Consider the following 27893-nt stretch of genomic DNA (forward strand, 5'->3'; position numbering starts at 1 on the left):
TCGACGGGATGTTCCTCCGACGTATTCCTCATCGACCCTCCCATCCATCCCCGCAGTTCTACTTCCCTTGTTGTTGCAGCTTACGCTCCTTCAGGGTGATTAGTTTAGTCCAGAAAGTATTATTGTGGGCTACAAAACGGAACTGAGCAACGGACGCTGCGCGCGGCCTTTATAGGCAGGATGACGTCGATACGGCGGCTGTCGAGGGACATCGACTCGGAGGACGTCGACGCGCAGCGCCCTCTAGAGAGAAAAAATGTTCCGAGGCCAGCAGAGCTGGAAGGAGATATCTAAGATGAGGAATACGTCGGAGCAACATCCCGTCGAAAGAATGTTACAAGGTAAGAAGTAACTTGTTCATCTCTTTTAATTCTTTGCCTGCAAGCATGAACACTCTCTAGCAGTTCAGTGTGTTTAGAAACATTACAACTCCCTAATAATTCAATGGATGCATTGCTAACATTATAGCTTGCAATGTCCCTGGGGAGAGACAAAACAGAAAAAATGGAAAATATGAAAACACAAAATTCAAAAAAGAACAAGATAAGGCATGTATTGTATGATGTATTGTTCTTTCGATGCCGCAATGAGGCCATAATGTTGTGTCGCCCAAATGGATATAAAGAAGTCATTAAGGTTATTGGATGCAAAAATGTCAAAGCTATATTCCCTTTGGTTCTCCCCCTTCTTCCACCTGCTTTTGGTGGGGGGCAAGGGAACTGTTGTCTTTGCAGACATTGCTAAGGTAAAGGTCTTCCGGCGACTTTGACCGCTGTGGGAGTAGCATAGATAACCTTTAACAGTCCTTCAAATTTAGGGTCCTTCCACATCTGCGCAAAGTTCCTAACAAAAACGAAATCGCGTGGGAAGAGCTGTTGTTGCAGACACTGTGATGACTCTCATTGCGCTGGGAATGACTCGTCTATAAGTGGATCATGATCGCTGTGATGGGACCCAACCTGGAAAGATATAAACCTGACAGATTTTATCTCCCTAAAGGTACCCCTGGAACTCTTCCCCTAAAATCTGCGCAGAGGTGTGTCCATCTGAGACTGTGCGTGCAGGTGTAAGAGGGGTATGCAATCTCCTACCTGTGATTATTTCATGTGGGGGTAAGGTGATGGTCAGATCCAGGCTGATTTTTCAGCTAAACGGAGCAAGAGGCAAACGGTGCAACCATGACTATTTCAGTGTTTCGCATAACTTTGCAAGTTTTTGTTTCAACAAACCATTTACTCGCTACACTACGCCTTTGGTCTGTGGGTCATAAATAAAACACAGCTTGTGTTTTATGCCCAACAAAAAAACATATTTCTTTAAACGTTTAATTGAAAAAAATGTGTGCCATTGTCAGACCTGAGAAAGTTTCAAATCCCCTATCGGGGAAACACTTCACGCACTAGAAATCTGGCTGCACATTTGGTTTCAGGACTAAGACGGGGACCTGCTTCGATCCATTGTGAGAATGGCCAAACCACAAAAATTAAATAACAAAAGTTACTGCACTTTTTAACCATGTCCACATAGGCGATGTGTAGGTGTCAAAAGAACCCCAAAGGGCGGGGCAATGTCGCCTTGAGGGTTCTAAGGTTACGACCAGTGGTGTTTCTTTGGCAAGAAATACAGTTAGATATTAAATCAGCAACAAGCTCTTGGATGTGTGGAATGAACCATTCTTCCTGTAAGTCTGCAGCAATGTATTCCTTGGAAGTGTCTCTTGGAAAGTGTAACTGCTTGAAAGCAACAGTGAGCAATGTTTGGAGCATAACTGGTTTGCCTGAAATATTCTGTCTCCATATGAGGTCAGTGGGGAAGAGAGAGAACACCCCCCTCTTTGTCCATAAGTGTTTCTCCTGTTAGGGAGCCTTTGCTTGCAGTTCGATAAGCTAGGTCAGGTGTTGGGCATTGTAGGGACCTGTAATTTCTACTAGCTGTAATGATAATTCAGAGGACACTCATTGGGATTTTCTAAATAGTCTGCTTCCTTTGCTGCAAAGTCAATCCGGAGAGAAGTGTTGCATGCTGCGCAGGTGTACCATCTGATTTTTTTTTTTTAAACCCTCTACTCTGAAGTCTGGACAGGCCAGAGTGTACAGTTGATGGTGATGTAATCTGAATCTCATTAAATGGTTGTGGAGCACCCTTGTGATAGTTTTAGTGCTGTTATTAGGGCTATGAGCTCTGCAGTTTGCGCTGAGTAGTATGAGGGCAGTGGCACCTTGGCTGACACGTGGTAATCCCCTGGTTCAAGGCTCACTACTGCTGCCGCCGTGCACCTGGCTCCAGTGCTCTGATCGATCCTCGACAAACCATCAACAAAAGTGCACCTTCACTTCTTAGAGCACATCCTCCCTAACACAGGTCATTTGGTCAATGGTCTCTTCATGCATGGCACAATAATGTACTGTCATTTGCCTATACTGGTTCTGCAATACATGTTTACTTGATAAACTGTGTGAATAGAGGAATTTTACAGTATAACATCATATCCTAATGCTCTTTGGATGGGTCGAGTATAGTTTGACTTCTCCAGGATTGCAACAATTGCTTGCTCCTCTTAAAGGGGGCACCCCGTGGTAATGGTAGATGATTTCTGTGTGCCAAATGCAGCGGCTGCTATAGCCTGCTTGCATGGGAAGTGTCTGGTCCAGAAGACCACTGAAATAAGCCAGGGTATTATGTCCCAGTGAGGTCTGATGGATGAGGACAGCCATCATCACTGGCCCGTTAGAATGTGAGAACAAAAATAATAATTTTATTATAATCTAGTGTGGCCAGAACAGGGGCACTGCTGATCATCTTTTTGAGCTCCTGAAATGATTTGGTCATTATTTGTTCAGGCATGCAACACCATTGACAGAAACCTCCTGTGGGTGAAATTGGACCATTGGGGTTGTCTTAACAACCTGTTGTGCGCAGTGAAGGCTCTGTATTCATCAACCTTGCAGAGGGTCAGATTGAACACGGCTGGATGCCTATTGCGACCAATAAGAGGGTAAATGCTTAGATAAAGGCTGCTGTTCATTTCTGTTCTGGGTACAACCTTGAGCAATGGTAGATGTTTTCCACCTCGACTCAACGGAAGGGCATTGAGCTGGTTGCTGTATGCGGATGATCTGATCCTATTGGACAAGAGAACGATAGCTTTGCAGCACCAGCTCGATGCTCCAAATGTATACGTCGAGCAGAATGGACTTGGGGTGAACGTGGCAAAATCGAAAGTCTTGATAATTTGACCTCCATTAGTTAGGCAAAAGTAGACTTTTGGGTGGCGCCTTAATCAAGAGGCTCTACAGAAGGTGGATACTTTCATATACCGCCTAGGTATATGTGTGAATATTTGTTCAATTGACGCACAAATATTTTGAAAGCCAAGGTTAAAAAAACATGGCCGCCCAGGTTTGTTTTGTTGAGGAGGTATTGTTGCTACTCGTTGGTACCAGTTTCAAACTTTTAGAAGTTGAAAGTTGTGGCAATGTAATCTTATGGAGCGGAAGCCTCCTTTGCATGCCAGATCATATATGGCCTGTCCTAGAAGGTCTGTTCTGCAGGAGAGTACTTGCACTGCCCAAAGGAGTCCCGGTACAGATTATTCACCATGATCTGGGCTTCCTCTCTCTTTGTTCCATGGTTTTGTGGAAAACTATAATTGTATAGGAAATGTCTAGCTAAGGATACACCAATTGAATTTCAAATAATGAGGGATATGTTGTTAAATAAGAATGAGTGGCTACTGAATGAATGGAAGTATGTTTGTTGCAATGTTCTTACGGAATTGGGCACAGCGGAACAAGAACTAGTGGAAAATCCGGTCGGTGTGAAAAGGACATTTTGGAAGATGGACTGGATTGAGACTAGAAACGAGGGAAAACTATAAACTGTACCATCAGTGCAATTTGGACTGCAGAATGTATAATGTTTTACCTGGATACTTTACCTGGATACTTTAATACGTTTCTGAGTCGTAATTATCGTGCCCAATTTCTACACTTTCATGTGAATCTGTACCCTTCAAAAGAAATTTTGTTTGTTCGAAAAGTATGTGGTGTAGATTCAAAATACCGATTTTGCACAGTTAAAGAGAATACAGAAACACTCCAGCACCTTTTGCTATATTGCACAGATTGACAGAGATAAGAACACAATATTTAGAGAAATTCTTCTCTGAAAGCCGTAGTTTGAGACCAAATTAATGTTGGAACTTCTTTTTAAGGGGTGAAAGTTTTGCTAGTTTAAGCTTTGATTAGATTTTTAGATTACATTTTTAAGGAACGAGATTAACAGTTGTGCGTGTTGATTATTTTTATGGAACATTCTGTGATTTCAGTATATGTATTGTTTACATATGGTGAAAGGCTTTTTTTTCTAAGCCATTAAACCTAATTTTAAAAAGATGTTATCGGATCTGTCCTGACAATGGGCCCTCTTGCTTGCTGTGCTTACTTTAGCCCTTGCAGTAGGGGTTTGATATATGCTGAATAGTCAAATATCCATGCACGACAATAGTTGCAAAGCCCAAAGAACACTGCATCTGTTGAACCGTTGTAGGCTGTGGTGTGTTCTGCACTGCTGCAGCACTCTCTGGGGTTATTTTCTGGCTGCCGATGATATTATCTGCCCTAGGTACACAACTTCTTGCAGACATTACTGCAATTTATCATTGTCCACCTTCTAATCCTTCCGTGCCAATACGGTAAAAAGTTTTGGAGTAATTCCTGCAAAGCTCTTCTGTCGTACTACAAACCAGGAGGTCATCCACGTATGGCTGTGTTCTGTTTCCCTAGATCCATTTGCAGCACCCTGTAAACTACAATCCAGGAGGTCACCCATTAACTGAATGGCTGTGCTCTGTGTTTCCCTAGATCCATTTGAAACACCCTGTTAGAAATACTGAGGGATTCACAGTACCCTTGGGGCAAACTAATGTGTTTGAACCTTTGGCCTCTGTAAGTAAAGACTGTAAAATTACAGTAAAATTGGTGGCTTCCATGGGGATGTTATACAGGATGGTGGCGGGTTTGGGGCCCACTGGGTATTCTGCTGCTACACTATTGTTCAATGGGTGCAAGACTTGAACCATCCTCCACTTTGACCTCTTCGCTTTTTTGACAGGATAAATAGCCGTATCACATGGTGATTCTGACGGCTGTATCATTCCCTGCTGCCGTAAGGCCTCAGTGTTGGAGAACATTCCTTCATCTGCTTCCCTTGACATCAGGTATTGTCTAACTCTGGGCAAAACTGCACCTGGTTTCAGTTTAATGCAAACCGCCCCTATGCTTTTGAGCAGGTCTAGATTGTATGGTCCACTGGTCCACAACTGACCACGTAAGGGTGACCAGGGCAACCACCCCATGCATCCCCAGGTCCGGCATCCGCTAGCTTCGGGAGCTCTATTTAGATCTTCCTGCAAGTGCGATGATAATGTGTTGGCAAGGAGTGTAGGGTGTGAGGTACTTCTCTGTTTTCCACTATTACCTGACAGGGTATGGAGATTTGGAATTCTATCGCCCCCTAATCATCACTATCCTCGAGCAGCCGTTAGTTGGACACATCCCTCAATCGCTGTGTTGGGTCAATGTATAAAACCATGCACCATTCTAGAGCTACCTCGTCCAACCCGGACAGCATTGCAATGTCTGCCTTGGTGATTACTGATTCTAAATGTAATGAGATAATGCCGCCTGGCACCCTTTCCTGCTGAACAGCTTGCCCAAACAAGAATTTGCAGGTGTGCGTAGAATTTTTTTTCTAATCCCAGGCACCAGACCTAACAGGACGGTGACCCCAAAAAGGAGCAAGTCTGGATGGAGTGGTACGCTCCTCAAGACGCTATGGCCACAGAGTGCTTGTATTACCACAGCAGGCCTAGTGTGGTACACGCTCGGTGTGGGCCACACTATGCCCTTCTCTGAGAACAAAATTGTCATATTCCATTTACCCATGATGTCTCTGCCCAGGAGATTGACTGGGGTGCCTTGTGAATACGATATAGGGACGGATAGTTCAGCAAAAGGAGCAGATGCAATAGCCCCAGAAACCCCTTGCGTGTCCTTTGTTCTGTTTGACATTGGGAACATCTCCTCCTTAATGCAGGATTTGGTAGCTCCTGTGTCGACCAAAAAAGACTGTTCGATCACCCATCTTCACTCCCACTCAGGGCTCCATTTCTGGTTCGGTAGTATGATGAATCCGGTGGAGTCATCACTGATTCCCTGGTGGGGGTAACCTCCATCCATGTGGCCAGGGGGCGGCATATGCTACCTGATCTGGGGGCAGCTATATGAGGGAGAATCACATGGGTGGAGACAGCCTCTGGGGAGATATCCTAGCTCCATCGGACGAGACATGATATCCCCGATTTTCCCTTGAAAATAACATACCCATGGGGAGCTGCTGAGCAGCCTGCACAATGCCTGCAATCCGTTGAGCCTCCATTGCCGCCTCATCCGCCCCGCTCGAGGTTTATGAAGGGCGCCCAGTGGGTGAAAAATAGATATATTCAGCTGTCGGAAGCCCTACTGGTGGACTTTGAAAGGTCTGCACCGATCCTTGAGGGAGCATTTGTCTCTTGACTGAATGAGGCCGTGTGGGCCTGGGGCGAGAGCAGGAGTTGCTGCAGATGCCGGCACAAGTCAGAGACCTACAGAGTAAGCCGCCCTTGGAGAGCTGTCCTGACCTGCATGCAGCCTGTGTGCCTGCCGTTGTAGGTGGAAGCTGTGGTGAGGAGGAGCAGACAGCTGCAGGGACCTGGTGGCGGACGCACCTCGCAACTGTTGATCTGCTGACGGTACTCGTGACGTATGGTGAAGGCAGTTGGAGCTGCCGTGTTGATATACAACGCTGGTGCCTAACTGCATCCTGCACACAGCTTGAATCCGGAGCCTGCTCTTGGTGCACATCTCCATCATGGTTGCTAATGGGGTGTTCGGTGAGCTCCTGGAAACCATTGGATGCCCCCCTCCTCTGAGGCTAGTTGGTAGACCTAGCGCCTGTGCTGTGGCGAGCTCACTGCATGGATTGAGGCTGACTGAGAGGTGAAGTGCTTCGCGAAGCCCACTGCAACTAGGCGATATGGGGAAGGGGAGTGGCCTGGCAGGATGTTGTCTAATCTGGTCCTGATGGAAAGGGCCCGAATGATGTCACTGGGGTGTGTGATGAATCCCATGTGATGCAACATTCTGAACAGGGTATCAATGATGTCTTTGTACCATTTTACAAAACACTATATCAGGCGCAAGACGAGCAGGAGGAAGTGGGCCTACAGCCTCTTTTGGAGACCATCCCGACTTTGATTTTTTCAGACAGTGCCATGGGACAGATAAATACTCCTTTCACTGTGGAAGAAATACTACGGGTAATTGAAGACCTACTAAGAAATAAATCTCTGGGCCTCAACGGATTAACTGCAGAGTTTTAGATCGAGTATGAGGCTCATCTTGCACGCTACTTGCTGAAAGTGTGGGAGGAAGCCTTGCAGATAGGGCAACTTCTGGAGAGGCTCCCTGAAGCAACTTTTTATAGTTTTGTTAAAACCTGTTAAGCCCCAGGAGGAATGTGGTTCTTATAGGTCGTTATCGCTTATAAACGTAATACACTAAAATCTATGCCAAAGTTATCGCTAATAGATTGCAGCCTCTAATGCCCTCATTGGTACATCACAACCAGGCTGGGTTTATGAAAACGCCAATAAAAGCGCCTTGAAATACCATTTGCTGTATAGGCACATTATAAATACCCAATAAATACAATGTCCACTTCTTTAAACCCCAGCGCCTGTTTAATGTCATGTCAGCATTTCGCCTACCGCTCAGGCGGTGGCAGCAGCCTCAGGTGGGCAAAGGGCATTTGATATGGTGCCCAGGCCTTTTTGGTGCTACTCAAATGCAACCTGGGCGAACAACTAATTCAATATATCAAACTCCTTTACTTGTCCGCCACCGTACTGATTAACGCGTTACAATCTAAACCGTTTGCTCTGGGTAGGGGCACATGGCCAGGCTGCCCACTATCACCCATACTTTTTGCCCCGGCGATCAAGCCTATGGCTGACATGATTCGACATTGCCACGGACAGCAGGGAATTCGGATAGCGGGACGGACAGAGATCATCTTGCTATATGCAGATGAAGTGTTACTATACATCAGGGATCCCCAAAACAATCTGGACCCTATCATGCAGGACATTACGCACATAGGCCGATTTTCAGGATTCACTGTGAACTATGCTAAATCTGAGGATTTCCCCCTAACCGACAGCACATCACAGACCCGGGGGCATTTCCTTTACAATGGGCCCTGGATCGGTTCAAATACCTGGGGTTTATAGTCTCCAGGGATAGAAACATGCTGATGGCTGATAACTTCACTGCTCATGCAATGCATGCCTACACGAAATTTTTTTTTTTTTTTTTTTTTTTTTTTTTTAATCAAACTAATGATTTTTACAAAACTTTTTTTTCTGCTATCGTTGTGTCATGTTGGTTACTTAGTTTAAGAAGATTAAAAGTTAATTTGTTCAGTTTCTCTAGAGTCTTCAGCCAGCTAGTGGCCCTTTTTTTAAAATTTGTCGTCCTATGCTGGATTGGTTTCCAATTTGCTTAAGGCGTACTGAAGTATTTTGGTGGTAGCGGTTTGCCAGGTTTGTCTGTCTCCACTTATCATCCTTGACCACCAGCATAGTTCAGTTTCGAGCGATAGGTCAGACGTAAAATGTCGCATATAGCTGAACCTGACCTTTCCAGTTTCAGTGCAATTAAGGAGAAGGTGCCTTACTGTTTCCTTTTCGTTTGGCTTCCTACAAAGTCGACAGTCGCTGGTCTCCGACAAACCTCTGATAAATTTTATCTCGTTTGTAGGAAGTAAATTTAACCTGGCTCTTAGACAGTTTCTAGCTTGCCTGTTCGGAAATTGATTTAGATAGGCCTGCAGTTCGTTCAGTTTTTTTGTATTTGGAGGGAGATGTAACGTTAATTTGTTTTCCGAAGCTTTCTCCAACGTCAGGATCCAATCAAGATTTTTTAATTTTCTTAGAGTCCTCGTTGGATTTGACAGCAGCTCCTCTTCGTCGCTCTGGATTGATTTAAGGAGTGTCAACATCCTTTCTTTCCACGTCAATAGCAATTTGTTGGTGCCCATGTCCAGTTCCGTCTTTATTAAGTTAAACAAGGTAGGGCTTGTTGTTATCAGACATTTTCTGAACAATTTAAGAGAGCTACAGTTTACTGATCCTACCAGAGACAGCAAACTTAGCTCCCTACGTATTGAGGCAACAGGCGTAGAGGGAGGCAATCCCAGAACAGTTCTCCAATAGTAGGCTTCGAGTTTATGCCAGATGGTAGTGGGGAGTTGTAACATAGCTTCTACTCCGTGTGTTATCGAGGGCACTACTTTGGATTTATAGAAATTCACCGCTGGTATCATTGAGAATCGGCCAAATTTTCTGTCGATTGCCTTACCTTTTGAAGCTAGTTTCCTCATTTTCGAATGGAGTGCATCTTGCATGGCAAGGTCTTTTTTCGAGTTGTCCAGTGTCACTCCTAGATATTTGAAACTCTGTACTTTTTCAATCAAGGAGGAACGATAATACCATTTGTTGTTAGTTGATTTCTTCGCAGTTCTTTCCAGGACGAGAATTTTTGTCTTCTCCTTGTTGACTTCTAGGTTATTTGCTGTTACATAGGAGTCCAGGTTGTCCAGTTGCCGTTGCAAGCCCACTGGGGTCTGATCAATCAAAATTAGGTCGTCTGCGTATAGGAGTCTACTTATTTTTTGCAGTCCCAGTTTGGGGGGAAAAGATCTTACCGACGATTCTGTTTGCTGATAGTCTCCAATGTAGGCCAGAAAAATTGACGGCGCCAAGGGGCACCCTTGTTTGACTCCTCTACACGAAAATACATCTCTGGTCAAAAGTGCTGATGTCCCTGGCCAGTCGTTTAGCATTGTTGAAAATGGTGCTGGTGCCCAAGTTAATGTATTTGTTTGTCAATGTGGCCAGGACAGCAGTATTTTAGAGCCTTGCATCGTGACATGTCTAGATTTCTATGGCACTCTGCGGCTGTTAGAGAAAAATTGGTAGACACGGCACAGCCTTACAACATAATGGGGGTTTACCAAACAGCAAATGGAGATATATTGGTTGGCAGCCGAAGCGCAATGTGCAAGTTATTGGTATGGCACAGACAGGCTCTCACTAAATGTTAAAGTAGAGAGGGCTGCAGCAGCGAAGGTAAACATGAAATCCTTGATACTAGATACCAGCTACAAGGATGACTGCCCATTGGATCCTGTGAAGGCAACGCTATTCGCTTGGAGAGCCACGTATTATCGAAGGTGCCACTGTCGAACTTCCCTGACCCCTCCCCTACATGGGATGCTTCACTGGGATCTACATGGAATAAACTGGTCTATCAGGTAATAGGGGATTTGTTTCCAGAGAGTCGGATTCTGATGCCCCACACTTGGCGGGAGGAGCATAAGGGTATGCCTGCAAAAATGCTCCAGTTCTATAGATTGAGGCAGCCATGCTAAAAAGGTTGGAATGCTACCCTAGTTGAGCCTCTGGAGAATGCAATGGTTGTCCATATATCCAACTCTTAAGGTTGCTCTAGGTTACTGGCTGTCCTGTATAACTGTATAAAGATATCCTGGAGGGGGCCCAAGAGATGGTGGATAAGGCCTGAGGGAGGTGGGTTGTCGAATTGGAGATGGAGGTGACTGATGGACATTGGCATTCCATGTGTATGCTTACTAAGACTGCCAATGAATATGTGATTGATAATTCAGTATAAAATCCTACATATGTTGCATAAAAACCCCACAAGCTGAGGAAACTATATACCCTGAGCATGATGGCTATCCGAGGTGCATTGTGACAGACGCAGGTGACATGCATATGACACATTGTCCACTATAATTGGGAAGTGGCTGTAGAGGTTTTCCAGGAGTGTTCTTTGGGATGTGGCGGGAAATCCCTGAGAGACAGGTCCTTCCTGAATATTGGTTCCATGGTGACTAAGTGCTGTATTTTACTTAAATGGAAGGACCCACACCCACCTAGTGTCGGGGACTGGCTGAGGTACTTAACCTGGATCAATGATTGCAAAGATACACATATAACAATGCAGCCAAGCTCAACCTGGCCGAGAGACCAATGGAGGGTTGGGAGGATTTTGCACATTCCTCGTTTGTTACTTATAACGTTGTATGTTATGCTAAAAACATTTCTAAAGCGTGACTTTCACCAATTGGGGCATCTTGGCTCTGGGGCAAGAGACAGGCAGTAGCTAAAGTCAAAGCAGAAGCTTGGCTGCAAAGAGGAAAGTCTTGAGGGTGCGTCAAAATGGTAGGTGGTTAGAGATTTTGCTGGGGGGAGCAGGTTGTGCAGCTGCAACTGAGAAAGATCAAATGCCTACCCTGGAGAGTTTGACACGCAAGACCAAAATACACAAGGCAGTAGCCGAGCAAAGGCAGCGCGATGGAGCATATCGGGTCAATTGTTCATAAAGGAATTCAGTTCCGGATTTGTAAAAAGCCAGATGGACAATGTGGAGGGTTTTAAACATAATCCGCTTAGCCGCTGGGAGCCTGTGAAGGGTGTTAAAAATACCAGAAGTGTGTCACAGGGTGCCAACAGCCAGCCTAGCTGCTGAGTTTTTGAGTATTTGCAGGCAGTGTTATAGATGGGCTCGCTGTGCAAGATAGAGGGAGTTGCAATAGTCTAAAGTCCCTGCAGTAAGGAAAGATACAAGCAACTGGTAAAGCCGAGGGGGAAGAAAGGGTAGACCTTTTTGAAAAATCCATAACTTTTAATGGCCGGATTGCGTACTGCGCTCACCTGAGCCTGCATGGACAGTGAGGCAGAGAGCTTAACTCCCAGATTCTTAACCATCTGGGAGGGCTGAGGGAGAGGGCCAAATAATCTGGTCAGAAATCGTTGGGCCAGTGTGTGGTATCGGGTGCAGAACCAACAATTTGCATTCAGGCGCAACTTGTTGTTACCCATCAAGAATGGATGGCTGACAAACAGGCACAGCACTGCTCAGCAGTAGATGAAAGCGAGAGAGCCAAACGCACCAGGATTTGTGTGTCATCCGCATATGAATAACACTGAAGACCAAAAGAGTGTATCAGTTTCACCAGAGGCTGAATATATACATTAAACAAAAGAGGGGAGAGTGCAGAACCCTGCGGACACCACAAGTGTGGGGCCTAGCAGCTGAGGAAAAGGAGGAAAGAAACAAAGATTGCGAATGACCAGAGAGAAATGACAAAAAACAGTCTAAGACTGAGCCAGAGATACCAGCCGATGACAACCTCTCCATAAGAATACAGTGATCAACGGTGTCAAACGCAGCATGCAGGTCCAGCAGGATCAGTATAATACTGTGACTGAACCACATGGCTGATAATGCAATAATGTTATCTGTGAATAATGTTATACTGATGTTGTCTTTTACTGTGCTTGCCAAACTTAGTGTTGTTAAAAAAAGAAAATAATATCCCCATGTCTGAACACCTTATGGCCAAATGTCATAAATCCACTCACTTTCCTATGAGGAGCAGTGAAAATCCTTCACTAATACTACTGGCCACACTTCCAACCTTGATCTAAATTGGCAGTACGATGAAATCGCCACTTTTTTTATTTTAATCCAATTTGTCAATCAATCAGAACTGACTTGCCATCAAAACCTTTTGAAAGGATTTATCCGAATTCCATAAATCAGTCATTCACAATGGACATCTGTTAGCAGAATTCACAAAGTACTTGGATGAAGAAAAAGGTAGATCGAGCAATGTGGAGCAAAATAGACTGCAAACCTAGCAAGTGCTCTTGTGTTTGTTGGCACTCACCTATGCCCGGGAAATTTAATAGCCCGAACAGGGAATGGAGGGCAGTTGATGTGCAACTGGCGAGAGAGGGCTTCACCTTTTGCATGAGAAGCAGGGAGCCGAGAAGCCAGGACCGGCGTGGTGGAGTCAGGCGGCTCACCACCGGAGGAAGAAGGAACTGCTGAGCCAAGGGTCACTGCGGGAATGCCAGGATCCAGAGGAGAACTCCTGGGTGTTCGCAAACGCAGGAGAAAAGCAGTTCACTTAGCGAGAAGACAGCAGGCGTGTTGAGAGGAAGCTGCTGAGGACCGGTGAATGAAGGAAAGAAGACGGCGAGAGGGAAGCATACGGGAATCCTTACCTGGTCGACCATGAGAGAAGGTATCAATGCCTACAGAAACCAGTGAGTCCTCCAAAAGGCAACGGGGACATCTAGGTGTATCGGCAAAGACGCTGAGTGCGAACCATTGAATGTTACTTAAAAGGCAAAGAGAAAACAGACAGACATATTAAAAGAAGGGAATTTCAGACACAAGCCTCTTTCTTATATGTAGATGTACACCGTGTCAATACGAAGAAGGTAGAAAAAGGATAATCTGTCAAGAGGATACATTATCAAATACCATATACAAACAATTTTGGGAACGAGCCATAAACCCAAGTGGACAGAAGTGCTGGCAGAGGAGTATACCAGGGAATTGAAGAGGATTGTGTTAATGTGCAAGTGTTGCACTTGACCAAGAAAGGCCAAAAGAATTGTCCTTGAAAGAAACTGTATAATTAAACAGGTTTTGTATACAAGTGTTGTACTTGGCCAAAAGAGGCCCAAAGAACTATGATGTGTGAAAACCTCAGGGAGTAAAGACAAATCCAGGGGAAGGGAGCTACCCTCTGGAACCAAGAACTTTATCCTTGAAGAAACCTTTCTTTAAGTCAGTCATCCTTCCTTTTTTAACACTTTTTCCAAACCACTCCAGGTTAAAGACACTTCCCTTTTTCACCTTAGAGTTGAGTTTGTATTGTGAGGGTCAGAATAGAAAATTGGACACAGGACAGTTTTGTTTTTGACATCCTGACACAGACAGAGCCTTTGTTTTGGTTTAGGTAGGGAAATTCTTCTAGAGCAGGGCCAAAGAGGCATTTTCCCAACCCCTTTTATTTTCAATAAAACTCTTTAACCAAAAACATGTCAAACTTGTGTCTCACTCCCATTTCTGACTCCTCACAGTAGTTACTTATAGTACTGTGCATGCCAGGGCTCCCCGTGGGCTCTCCTATTATGGGTGAATGTTCGTTTCTTGGAATGGGAAAGGAATGCCCCCAATACGCTTGCCTCTATGTAGTGAGTTACTGTGCCCTGTGGCAGAGAGTTCTTGTCCCACGGTTGAGCCGGTGGCAGGGTGCAGTTTGAAGCCTAAGGTTGCACCGGTTGTTGTTGTACGGGGCCTTTGACATATGGGGTAAATTGCGGCTGCAGGCTTAAAGCAAGGCAATATGCTGCAACATTGCAGTTAAAGGGCATGGTCGGCCTGCTCCTGCATTCTCATGCAAAATGACCCATCTTTCTGCATGACCAGCATTGCACCCCTTCCAGGGTCCTCCCCCTCTACCCCTCTTAAAACGTGCTCTCGACTCCCTCCTCCCTGAAAACCTCCCATTCCTCTACTGAACTCCCTAAGCCTCTCTACCCACCCCTGTGTGGGGCTTTGTTCAGGCTTGCCTTCCATACGGCTGGTTATTACTGCACCTTGCATGCTCAACTTTGCTAGCTTTTTCTGTACTAACTTTGCTTCTGCCGTCTGCGTTTTCTCTGCCCGATCCTTATCCTGTTTCTGCCAACAATGTGTTATGTGCGCCTGTATTTCTGGCCATCATTTGGCTTTTATTCCAGCCACATTATTTAAGTTTGCTTGTACTTCAGAAGCGTGCCCCTTGCGTAACACATGGTAAAAAATGTTCTTGTCCCAAGTCTCTAACCCCCACATCTCCTGTATCTGCAGTGTGTAAAGTATGGGATCCTCATCTGCTCTCATTGTGCAAGCCATGTTGGAATTCATTCCAGCTCTGTCAGGGTTCATGTCCCTCAATACCTTCCGTACATGCTCTCGACAGTTATTAAACAGGGCACCATCATGGCTGGTATTGTTTAACGTTATTTCCTCATATGATATGATAGGTTATTTATAACTCACTTAATACCCAGAGGTTTCTAAGCGCGGACCCGGGGATTGAACATGTGTTGCGCTGTGACGTTTTGTTTCCAAGGCGAGCACGTTGCCCCTGAGCTATCCTCCCGAGACCCTGCCTTTCTCCATATCTGGTCCACCCGCTCCCCTAACAGGGAAGCTAACAAACTTCATGTCCCCACAACTGTTGGCTAGCCTTAGTCTCAATTTCTAAAATCAATGGCTCTCTGGTGACGTCCCTGGTCTTCCCTGATATCCCCTTCACCTCTTCTGCTGGAGAAAGCTGGGGGTTGGTGTAACCTACGGCAGGCTGCAAGGGGTAGGACCCAGATGGAGGTGTCGGGGTTACTTTCATCTTCTACAAACTTTTTCTGTTTCTCTAGAATGACATGTCGATTCTGTAATTGTTTCACCCTATAGGTTTGACAACAAGTACGTGTGCACATGTTCTAATGAAGTCTTATAGTGCGTGCCTTCTTCAGGCCAACGTCTGGACATTTTGCTTGCAGTTCCCTAAACCCATTCATTGTGATACCTAAAAACATTCTCCTTATATTGTGGGAAGTGTCTGCTCACCACAATCCTAATGGCCACGCTCTGCTCCAAAACGTCATATGTTCCTTGCTCTGAGACTCCCAATTCAACAATTAAACCAGTTTATTTACTCAACTAACGACACCTAACAATAATCACCTTCATTTATGCAAACACTGCAAATATCTGACTCCAAACATATTTGCCTACACATTTGTTACCAATACAGAACAAAAATACCTTTCTGTACACAAACTTTCTGTACACAAATTCTAACAACATCTAACAATGATGACACTTATTAACACAATGATGTAGATCCTTCCTCTGTCTCCTTACCTCGAGACAAGGGTACTGAAAACCTCCTCGAGTTCCCTTCCCTCTAGAACTGAGGGATATCCTGCCTTTTTATCATAAGATCACTGTAAATACAACGTTGTCTTTCCACGCTTTGAGGAACTTTCCACTAATACTTCATCAATCAGCAAAAGCAATAACAGAATATCAAAAAGAAAGCACTGTATTTTATACAAAATATGCATGCAACTTTTTAAGTGATCTCCGAGTCCCCTCCCCAATATCATGTCCTCGTGAACTGTCTGCACAGCCCGGCCCCCGCACCTCCAATCCAGAAACCAGACAAGCTTTTAGAGAAAAACAGCACCAGCTCACCTCTCCACTGGAGTGTGCACAAACTGCTTTATACATGGGGGCGCAGCGGCCACCACATGTGGGCGGGGGCTACTCGGGAGGCACTGGAGATCACTTTGGGGTCACCAGATGTAGACCTCCAGTGATTTTCAGAAAACAATGGAGAGGTGCACGGATTGCAGGAAAACACATTGTTTATGCAAATGTAATAACAGCTTTGAGCTCAGTCTTGTGAGCCGCAAAACCGAAAGCTCTCGCCACGTCAATATCGGACAGTAAGATTTAATGGTGAAAACCACAAAATTAGAATACATTTGTATATATTCTAGACATTGGTTGTAACCACATTCTAACCATCCTATTTGCTCCTGCCTGTTCAAACTTAAGTCAGCCTAAATTGCCCTATCCTAATTGGTCTGCACAGTAATATGTTGCATTCGATGTGCATCCCAACGCAGATTACCTAATCATGCACAGAAGAACGAAATCTGCCACCCACTGCAACAAACTAGATACAATGCATTTCTCTCCTGTGCGACCAGACAACTTCGTACCTCAAGCTATTCTCAAAACCTGCTGGTCTCCCACGTTAAAAACTTGTGCTTGCAGCTATCATGTACCTGTCTGTTTATGCCAAGGACACAACCTGTTATTTCATAGTGTGCTCGACTCTCTGGGGAACGTTTCATGAGAAAGTATAATCGAGTCCTAATCCTTTTGGAAATATCTATTTTGTGCTACTATCCTGCCATGTACTCTGCAGCCTTAAAGGCTTTCTGGATTGCAGAAGAAATTAAACCCTAATTCAACAAAAATGGCAATAAATCATTCACTGCAGTAATGGTCACCAGGCCTAGACTTAATTCATTATTCACAAGCCTAATTCTTGGACAATAACTCATATTTGCGCTTTCAGCCATCCTGCCGTGTACTTGGCAACCTGAAGGGTTCTCTAGGATGCTGCAGAGATTAAATCCAATTCAGTAAATGGCTGAAACATTTGTTTCAGCAATGTTCACAAGGCCTAAACTCAATTTGATAGTCACACGGCCTAGGCCTAATTCGATGAAATGGTAGAAGTTACTTCAATAAATGGCAGACCTACTCACTTCCATGGTATACACTAATATTCTTGCAGCCTATACTTTCTCCTACGTTTGAAACGTTGCACCTGAATATTTACACAACATATTCTAAGTCATCTGTGTGCATTTGAAAACCAGATCGTATTTGTGATTGCTACTGTTCTTTTTCGAGTCAAAATAAAAATGTTATGCAACTATTCGAATTTTTCCTATCAAAAGAGGAAGCTCACCCACCACCTTTATCGGGTACTGGTTTGCTAGTCTATACTAAGCATGAGTGTCTTAACACACTCACAAACCTCAGAATTCAGACATTACTTACTCAGTAATAGACTTTGTGTGGTTTGAGTCTGTTTAGAGTCAAATGCACCCACCTATGCTTCACACATGGGAGCTGCAAAAGTCAACCACCCAACTCCCTGTGGCCGTTTCACAGCATTTATTTTGTGAAATGTATAGGGGATGTGTATGTTCAGGGTAGTTTTTATTTTAGGATAGTTGGTTAGGCAAGGACTGGGGGCATAGAAGGTTGGTATGGAGGCGCTTGCTCCACATAATAAATTCCACCAAAAAGCGGTAAAATGGCTACGTTGAGTTCGGATCCGGGTAGCTGCACGTGATCTATTGTAGAACTGTATTCTCTCTTTCTTCTACAGCTAACACATGTGGACATCTCGTCATAAAAACAACTTGAGGACGTCTATGTGCAGAGCATCAAGGGCACATGTACGATGATCCAGTTTGGCAGCATCCAATGCGTTTTTACTTTACAATTTGAAATAATCTGCACCAGCCAGTGAATGGAAGACTTTGCATAGCATGCGACTCTAAATGGATACAACTTTAGTTAAGACAGAGTTGAGATGAAATTTGGTGGGTGTGGGAAGTAATGACCTTAACTACTGAGTGGTCCTCTTTCCCCCGCTCGACCTCTACCCTGATATAAAGCCACACTCTCCCACCTCCAAATATATTTTGGGTACTTTTCTTTTCCAGCTTTCCTCAGCATTACCCTTGGAATTACTCACATTAAAGGGAAAAAAAATGCTAACTTCCTTTCTGAAACGACTCACTGATGTAATGCACTATAGGAGGTGTATACATGTTTCTGGAACATGGCGGCTCTCCCTGCTCCATCGAATAACTTGAAGTAGCAGACGGATTTACACCAAATCTAAAAAAGCACATCTGCAACACTTTGTGCCCAACTTGTTCCCTTTTGGTGCACATCCGCCCAGCAGTTTTCACGCTAGGGGTGTTCAAAAGAAGCACCTTTTTCTCTTTGGTAAAATGAATGGGAATAGTTCATAAACTGCGGGTACTGGGCAATGATCTGTATTTCCAAAGTTCAGGAAAGGACCATTTTCACTGTTTCTCTGAGTTTGCAGTGCTGCTCTTTGGTATGAAAACAGGCATGGTCTTCTCAATGACTTCTAAGCAAGTTGTTGCATGGAACTGACCACTTGTAAGTGATTTTGTAGGTTCCTAGACATAAAATCGAAATCAATAAAATCGAAAGTCAAAATGTCGAAAAAATAATCTCGAAAAAAAAAAGTCGAATACGTTTTTTATTCGAAATGGGGGGTTCCCCCCAACCCCCCTTTTTTTTCTATTTTTTTTTATTTTACCCCTTTTTTTTACTTACCAAACCCAAAAAAAATATATAAATAATAAAAAAACAAATTCGACTTTTTTTTTTTGACATTATTGATTCGACTTTTTTGTCATTCGACTTTATTTTTTCGATATTATGACTGGACACCGATTTTGTATACTGCTCTTCTGCCACTATGGCGTCGCTAAGTGATTTTGTATACCACTCTTCTGACACTGTTGGTGGCGTCGCTTTCCATGCCTCTGTAAGAAAAAAAGGGGTCTTGAGGTCCAATAATGGGACAGTGGGTGAGGCAGATGGGAATCCTAGGGTGTTAATGGGTGCAGGTCAGTAGTACCCAGTTCCTGTCTGCCAATCTACTTTCTATCAGTTTAGCAGAGAAACTAGGGAGTTTGTTATCCATAAGGAAAAACCCAATATCTGATGGACCACTGTGGTTCTTTTTCTTTCTTCTAGTTAGCCGCTGATGTGGGGGACTATGATAAGGCTAAAGGGGAAAACTTAGTCGTGGTTTGGTTATTGTTGATATGCTAATGATGAGGCCTGTGTTGGCCATTTGTGGGGGGGTTTATGTGTGTAGTGTAAGGTGTTAGGAGACCATAGCGGTTAGTCAGTGGAAGGGGGCGGGGCATGGAAGCCTTACAAGGCAAAATAACTTGTAACACTGCACTCCTACCCCATATCATTTGCAGAAGGGTCCCATTTCTGTAGCTCACAATGCCACCTGTCAATTCTCTCCCTCTCTCTCTCTGTCTCTCTCTCTCTCTCTGTCTCTCTCTCTCTGTCTCTTGGTCTCTCTCCCTCTCTCTCTCTATCTCTCGCTCTCTCTCTCTCTCTCTCTCTCTCATACTCTCATACTCACATATCCCATGAGGAACTAAAACAAGCATCTGGGAGTTTCCAGATGGGTGGTAAAGTGCAGTCTGGGAAACTCGAGACATTACCATGAGGTACTTGCTAAGGGTTATGGGAGACATGAACTTCTGGTTAAGAGGAAAGGTGGCTTGAAATGTGTTTGCCACAGTCACCCATTTCACCATGCTTAGTAAGTATGTTGGCCGGCTGAAGATTCCTCAAGCCTCACTCTAACATCCTCAGGTGCTGTGTCTAGTGAATTGCTGGGGCTTTTTTCTTTCGAGGGCATAGTCTGTCTAGTCTTGACAAGGCATTGGTTAGGGCACAGGCCAGAATTCTCCTGCTGGTTTCTCCCAGAAGTGTGCCCTGCTGTCTCCTACAAGCCCCTAATTACTCCCCATGCTCCCAACAGCCACAACTTACCAGGATTTGTTGCAACGCCTTCAATTTGTCATGTTATTCCTCTCAACTAACCAGCTTTGTTTTCTAAAGAGAATCTTTAGTAGGCACCTTCCATGTAAGACAGAGCTGGGAGGTACCATGGCTGTCTAGTGAGACGAAAGAAATGAAAGCCCTTGCAAACAAAAATGTAGTCCACCTTCTCTTGGCTTCTGGCAAAAACTCACTTGGTTTAGGAGGTTCTCAGTATTGAATCAGCTATGGAAAGGATATTAGAAGTTAATGACAGCTTGTAGTGCCCCTATCAAGCATATTAGGTGGAATGTCCAGAACATGCTTTATCTGGAGTCCCAACCAACACAACACTAACACCCTGTGAAGCTCAAACATATCTGAGGCTACTTGTGATCTTCTGCAGAAAATGATACCTAGATGTTTGAACTTGACTTCTAATTTCAGTGTTTGGCGAAGCCTGATTTGCATATAGTTTTTCACCTCCTATAGTAATTGCACAGTAGGCTGGGAAACAATGGTTTGCAGGGTTTCCCAGAGCAATACCAGTGGTTCTGATTAACTGTGCAACCATCACATTTCAATATTGCTTGATGTAGATTGGGTTGAATTTTTCATATCCTAGTTGTAAGCTGAACATTCCTCTTTTGTACATTAGTTTCTTTGATGGGAGACCTTCTAGTGACAGTGATTCTTGTCCCACCATGGTATTGTTTGCATCTCCTATTCAAGCATCATTTGAAGAGCCCTGGTTGGCCAGGCATACGACTATGCTACAAAATCGTAACTGTGGGAATGTAATCCATGTTTGCATTCTTCTCCACCAATCTAATTTGGTCTGTGGTCCTTTTACGTTGTTTTAGGTTGGTTTATTTGACAGTGACGCTTGAAATTTTTCCAGAACATACCATGTTTGACCAATTGTGCCCTTATTGCTTTCCAACAGCAAGAAAATGGCTAGGAGTTTTTTAGATTTTAAATGATTTGAGTCATTGTCACATTCTATAGATGCACAAACTCTTACTTTGAAGACGATGGACCTCAATACAAGTTCGACAGTACAGGAAGAAATAGGTAGAGATTTCCTTACCACCCCTTTTTGTGGCAGCAATGGAATAACCACTGTTTTCCTGCACCTCTGAACCACAGGTTTAACTTTTAAGTGGAGGATATTCCTCCAGCATCATGTTGGAGGTAAATCAGCCACTTAAAGGTCAGAAATTGGTGGAATTATCCCAGGGGAATTACCACTTGCAGTAATCCTGCCAAAATCCCCATAGTAATCACTAGGGGATTGACACTGCCCTACCACCACATGTAAATACATGTGACCAGGCAGCGGTAACAGTAAGCAAGTTTGGCGGTAATTCAGCAGTGTTTTTCTGCCAAATAAGCACCACATTCAAAATGAGACCCAAAATCTACTCTTCTGTTGTATCTACAGGACACGCCTTTCCAACATATCTGCATTGCATTCAGAGGCAATGCTGTGCCACTGTTTTGTTTCTCAAGGTGGTTATGTGACATATACAGTAATAACTTGTATTTCCTCTTCTTTTTCCCCTCTTCAATTACTTACGTATTTTATATTTTATTTCTTTTTTAGCACTCCGGACCTGAAATCAAATGGGTGGATGGAGCTAAACCATTGTTGAAAATTTCAACTCATCTAGTTTCTACTGTGTACTCTCAGGTAAGTAATGCAAAGATCAAAGCATGCTGGTAGGATCCATTTCTTATTCAGTATGACCGATTCATTTTGAGGGGCAGAATTATCTTCATTGCTGAGTGAAGTGTCTGGGCCACACAGCCCTTCGGCCAGAATTTGATGTGTTTAGAAAACCTCATGATAGGTTGCTAATACATTTTCGCACACTGGATTAAAGTGCTGCCTCAACTATTTCACGTTGCTGCTACTTAGTGTGAGCTTGAAACTGTGAGCTTGAACCCTAACACATTGCAAAGCATGGCATTGCCAAATGTTCTGTGGTATTTACTGTTCATTTAGTTATGAGAACACCCCCATGATTAACTTGATCTGACAAATTGTGACTAGTTATCCATTAATATTCCGATCTAAGCAGGAGTTTTGCTTTTCCCAGGTTGGAATATTCTATGTCTCTTTAAACACTTCTAACAAGGGGCCAGCATACTTGAGGCTGCGTGTAAATTGCTTCCCTTACACACTTCTCTAGTAATTCATCCAGTCTTGTTTTTTTAATGGAATTCTGTGAATTGTAGTTTTATTTCCCGTTTAAAATTAAGGACCCGCTGCTTTCCATGTTGCCACGGATTTGTTTGTTCATGTTAATTTATTTCATTTACTTATCCTCAGTTACTTTCTTTGCCAACGGGTTACTCGCTTGCCACAGCAGGTGACTGGGTGCCTATTTTCACATTCCTTTTACTTCCTGTAGTCCGTTATTTTAATTATTGCTTTCAGGTTCTTTTAATTCTTTTAATTTGTTCAATTTAATTTGTTTTTGTTCCGTGTAGCCATTATTTCTGGCAGGAGTGTGCCTGGACTCCAGACGCCCCGGGGCTCCTTCTTGGCTGGCGTTATATTGGTTCTTTTCATACCGGCACTCACGGACTGACCCTAGTCTTTCTTCCTTGCGTAGTCACTAGGAACACTTGGATGGGCTGCTCCGATACCATGCACACTCATAGGTTCTCTGCGACCCGGAAGGGCAGTGGACGGTGTCCGCGGCAGCACTTCTTGCGCCAAAGTGGCGCCAAAGTTGAGCCCATCTGTGGCCGTGTGGTAGATGCTGCCAAAGTTCTTCCGGGCTCTATATCCCGTGAGTTGCTCATTAACATGGCCCCAAAAGATACCATCTGGCCTCCTGAGCTCATTAGCACTCCCAAGGTAGGTTCATTTAGGGTGCCTATCAAGGATGACCCAGCACATGGTTTTCTGGTAAATGCTTGTTCCCTTGATGTGCATGCTTCCTTCTGCTTTGACTTATTGCAAGATTATGCACCTGAGTTTGTTTATATTACTGAAACGTTGCTCTGAGAGTCCTCTGGAACCTCTGTAGTTCAAGCACTTCGCACAACTACAATATTTTTTGTTGTGATGGGGAAGCAGATCAAGCTTGTGGTGGGATTGCATTAGTGTACAACACTTCTTTGTCTGCTTCTGCCCTACCAATTAGCCATGCACTAAGGATGGAAGCTTTGTTAGTTAGACTACACTTTTTCACCTCAGTGACTTACCATTTCTTAATTATCATCCCCCCATCTTATGATGCCTCTTTTGCTGACTGGTTTGTCGAGTTGGTTGCTGACCCTAATGTTAGATTTTCTAACCTGTTGTGGTTGTTGGTGATTTTAATTTTAAATGTATTGTTCCGGACATCCAATCTGTCTTCCATTTTTTGCCAGCTGACACCAGACTTGTACATTTGATACATGGACTCGCACATAAGTTGGTTAATACCCTCAATATGTTTTTTTTTCAGCTGAGCAGGTTACTTTGCTCTCTCTGGCGTTTCAGGTCAACTGGACTGATCATCTTATCATTCCTTTTTCTATAAGGATTGGCCTCTGTGCTAGGAATAATAAAAAAAAAAAATGTTTGAGGCACAAAAGGCGGAATATCAAAGCCACAGGCGTGGTTGCTGCAATTGACTTTTCCTGTACATCCTTACAATATATTGATTTATCTGCTCTTACCTCAACCTTTACCAATGTTGTTGACAATCTGGTACCACTTGCATGTTGTAAAGAGCGGTCTCGTCCTTCTGAACCATGGTTCATGGAGGATCTGAAGCTGCTTCATTTGAAGCTCTGGATTAGATTTAATTAAGGCAGGAGGTATATTATCAGGGCCCGGAGCCCTCAAGGATTTGGCCTTACCAATTGCCCACAGTATGCCATCAGTCTGCATTGTAAAGCCCTTTGTGTTGTCCCCACGTTACATATTTGGAACTGACCCTCCTCGTCGCTTGGCCTAGTGTATTGTTTGGCAACATATCCTTCCCAGCTCTGTGCCGTGATGTTACATTCCAGACAATTCTGCACGCCTTTGGTGACTGCCCCCATTTTATTCCAGAAATTCAGTCTTTCTGAATAAGCGTCTTAACCTCTTGGTTCTGTTCTATAATATTTTCCTGACCAATACGTCTGAGGGAGAGTTTGTATTTTACAACAATCATTCTCTTAGCCACTAGGAATGCAGATCTGTCAGCTGTTGTTTTAAGGGAAGTTCTAATGGCCGCCCTTTTAGCCTGTTTCACCTGCTTCACCTTTAAGTCAAAAGGATGGTTATAGTGCTTCCCTCCACTAATTTGGCCCCTATTGGTAAGAAGCTTTATACAATCCAATAGAGTGTGGGTATAGTCGTTAGCAGTTAACCTAGCCCCCTTCAGATCCAATTGCAGCAATTCTCTTTCCCATATGGTGCTGAAGGTCCTATATGCTTTGGCATTCCACTTCAGTCTATCCCCCGTCTCTGGTACGATGAAAGCTGCACCATATTGCAAGTGACAAGCTATTTTAGGGCGACGTATAGCCATAGTTATAGGATAGTGATCGCTACCCCAAGGGTCCCCCTTCACCACTGGGTCACACAAATATCCCAAATCCTCCGACACATAAAAATGGCCGATCATGACCCCCATGGTCCAAGTGAAAAAGTCCCTCCGCTTCTGTTCCCCTGGTAAACATACCTGAAAGTCTCGCGCCTCAAAGTATCATTTCCATGCTGGCCCCTGTCGCACTGTTTGGGTAGGGAAGTTCATTACAGAGTGTGATTCCCCCTGTAGATTGAGGCGATACACAGGCAGTTTTAAAATCCCCACCCACAACAATGTACTCCTTTTCTTCTCTCCCGACGACTCCGTACACAGGAGATCTAACTCCTGTTGCCAGTCTGCCATTTTAATGTTGAAGTGGTTATGGTAAAGATTTACAATTAACAAATTTGCATTGTTGCAGGTTGACAGCCTAGAAATCCTTTGACTTGACTTTTAGTCCATAATGTGAGCAGTCACAGTTTAAGTCTACTGCAATTGCCAGACCACCTGACAGTCTGCTTTGCAGGCCCCTGCTAGCCGGCTTGCAGTAAGTGTAAAACCCTTCCAGTTCAAATGCAGCTGTAGCCATTGTCTATTGTAGCATTACCACTGCTGCCCTTTTTAGGTCTGGAGCGCATTGGCCCTCCAGCTTGAGATAGCCACATATGTTCCAGGGCGTCAAATTTAGTCCATCTTCCCTGAAAGGCTCAGCTGCTATGCCTTGGATTTTTTGAACATTTCAATTGGAGACTCCAGCCAAGCCCATTCTTCTAGGTCTGTCTTTTTTGCCGCCTCTGGTTTGTTGATCATTATGTTATCGGGAACATGTGGGGTCTGCACAGCAGCCAGAAAGGCCTCAATTTCCTCTGTTGTGTTTAGTTGGCCCAGTTGATAACCGCGGGAATTGCAAGTTTCTCGATTGTTCCAAACAATCTGTGCCATGAAGTTGGAGGCATAGTAATAAAGAGACCTCTCTGTGCTTTTTTTGGGAAATCCAACCCTTTGTATGTCCTCAGATTTCAAGGCCTGCAGTTGTGGGATAGCCTGATTATTATTTGGCCCCTGTTTATATGAATGTGCCCAGAAATGTGTGCGTTGATCTGCAAACTCATTATTGTGCCCTGAAAGCATTTGGGTTCGGATTTCTGTGCAGCAGGGCCTAGCGCCCGCTGCAGCTTTGGTGCAACGTCAGACATCCCATCCGCTATGCCCTGGATAGTTTCTTCCCTCAGTGGAGGCATCATAGGCATCTGATCAGATGGGAATGCCTGGTCCTCTACCGGGGCACTTGTGTTGGCCGCTTCTTGTTGAGGTATGTCCGCATTAGGGGTCTCAGAATTCTCAAAGTATACCGTTATTTTAGGTTGTCTTTTGTTTTTAGTAGCTCCCGATTTACTGCCTGTTTTTGATTTTGCTGCGGTTCTTTTTGGCACAAAGCCTCTCCTGATAAAGCATTGATGAAGTGTCTTGAGTTCTTCCGTTTGTTGCCATTTAAAGCTTCATGTTTTTGGACTTTTTTTTCTTTTGTGGTTTTCCTTTCCTTTTTTGTCTGCTGACTCTTACCCAGCCTTCTCGATCACTCTCCTCTCCTGGTGAGTCGTCTTTAGTATGTATTTCCGGCACCGGGCAAGAATCGTCTGAGGGGGATTTCCCTTTCTCTGAGACGTATATCAACGAGCAGAGATTGACTGTCTGGTGAATCAGTATTTGATGTAGGGGGTTGTTGATAGTTTTCCTCGACCGTCCGCCTTGCCGCCTTTGCCTCGACTGGTTGTTGATTCACACTTTGGGTTGGTGCCAAGTCCCCCCCTCCTTCTCTGCTTCCGGGATACGCGTGCAGTGTGTTACACTGGCACACATTTTCATGGTTGTTGGCAAGTCATTTATTCAGTCCTTGATCCATAGAATTTAACTTTAAGGTGTTGGCTTGTACAGCTCTTTTACATTGTCGAAAAGCCTTAGTAGAGATTCCAGCACCAAATGAAGTGCTGAGATCGAAGCAGGGCCCAGAGTTTCCATTTGTGTCATGATGTTGGAATCTCTCCTTAGTGTTATGTTTTTGGGGGTGAAGTAGTTTTCATGTAGGGGAGCACACTGGGTTTGTCTGAGTTCTCGTAGATCATGATGCTCTATTAATTAGCTATTTAGGTGACTCAGGACATAGTCATGGCTCCTTCCAACTCTTTGGTTTCCAATGTCTCTGCAGGGACCAATTTTTCCAGTAGTTCGGTGGGTACATGGCCTTATTCCCTCCATGTCATTGCAAAGTTTCCCAAAAGATGGATCCAGAACAGTCTCATATTTGTTGCTTATAATACAGGGTGCCTAAATTTAGTTTTTCCCCCCTGGGTCCCTGTTCTGCACTGTTGCCCTGGTATGGATTTCAGGGTTGACATTATTCACGTTCCCGTCGTGTGTAGAATTAGGGGTTACATGGTTAGCGGTCAAAGATGGAACTTTTGTCCAGGGGCTGCAACGCCTTGGTCTTTTCTGAATCCCCATTTCCCGTCTGCCCCATGAGCTGGTCTTGAGAATCCCCACTGAGGCTGTGGCCCTCTCCACAGGTTTCAGGATACAGGCTGGACGTATCTTCCACTTCGGGAGTAGCCTCCACTTCTGGGGCCACTTCCCCGTGCAGTTTCATTTTGTACCCCTCTATGTTCTGGAGGCACCAGCTTTGATTTTCTTAGATCGTTCCACATAAGAACCAATTCAGATTCTTCATTGGGTTGTGCCGGGGTGGATCCTGTGTTTGTCTGCAGGCTCTGCGTGTCAGTCTTTCCAGCTGCTCATGAGCTTGTAAAGCAATGCAGCCTTTCTCAGTGATTTTTAAGTTTCCCATTGCAGAGTTTGGACATTGTGGCTGGTTTTATTGAATATGCTAATTAATTCCCAGGGAAGCCAGAAAGTGTTGTGCTTGTTTAAGACTGACCTGTTTAAGGGCTCAAAGGGTACAGAAATACCCTGCAGTCACCCCAATCGTATACAGGTCGCAGGCAGATATTGGTATGCGTACTCTCGCTGCAGAAGTGCAAGCCGTGCTTACCGGACACGCGCGCTCCGAGTCAGTGCAGTGTAAGCCCTCGCTTTCTTCTCTGTTCGTATCAGATAGTCACAAGTTATGCTCGGCGCCGACAGCATGTGATGCGTGCAATGCGTTCCTCGTTGGTCTCGCTGATGGGCTCAATGGGTAAGGGTAACA

General features: G+C 44.4%; 1 protein-coding gene across 9 annotated transcripts in view; it reads left to right on the forward strand.

Annotated features, from left to right (window-relative positions):
- DOCK9 (dedicator of cytokinesis 9) overlaps positions 1 to 27893 on the forward strand; it is a 2709375-nt gene that overhangs the window by 1457255 nt on the left and 1224227 nt on the right. For all 9 annotated transcript variants that reach the window (XM_069639825.1, XM_069639823.1, XM_069639827.1 and 6 more), the window contains exon 22: positions 21778 to 21864. In XM_069639825.1, coding sequence (XP_069495926.1) covers positions 21778 to 21864 — 87 coding nt within the window. The remainder of the gene's footprint in view (positions 1 to 21777; positions 21865 to 27893) is intronic.

The sequence above is a fragment of the Ambystoma mexicanum genome, chromosome 7q, assembly GCF_040938575.1.
Source record: "Ambystoma mexicanum isolate Mex_15411 chromosome 7q, UKY_AmexF1_1, whole genome shotgun sequence".
In the NCBI taxonomy this organism is placed as follows: Eukaryota; Metazoa; Chordata; class Amphibia; order Caudata; family Ambystomatidae; genus Ambystoma; species Ambystoma mexicanum.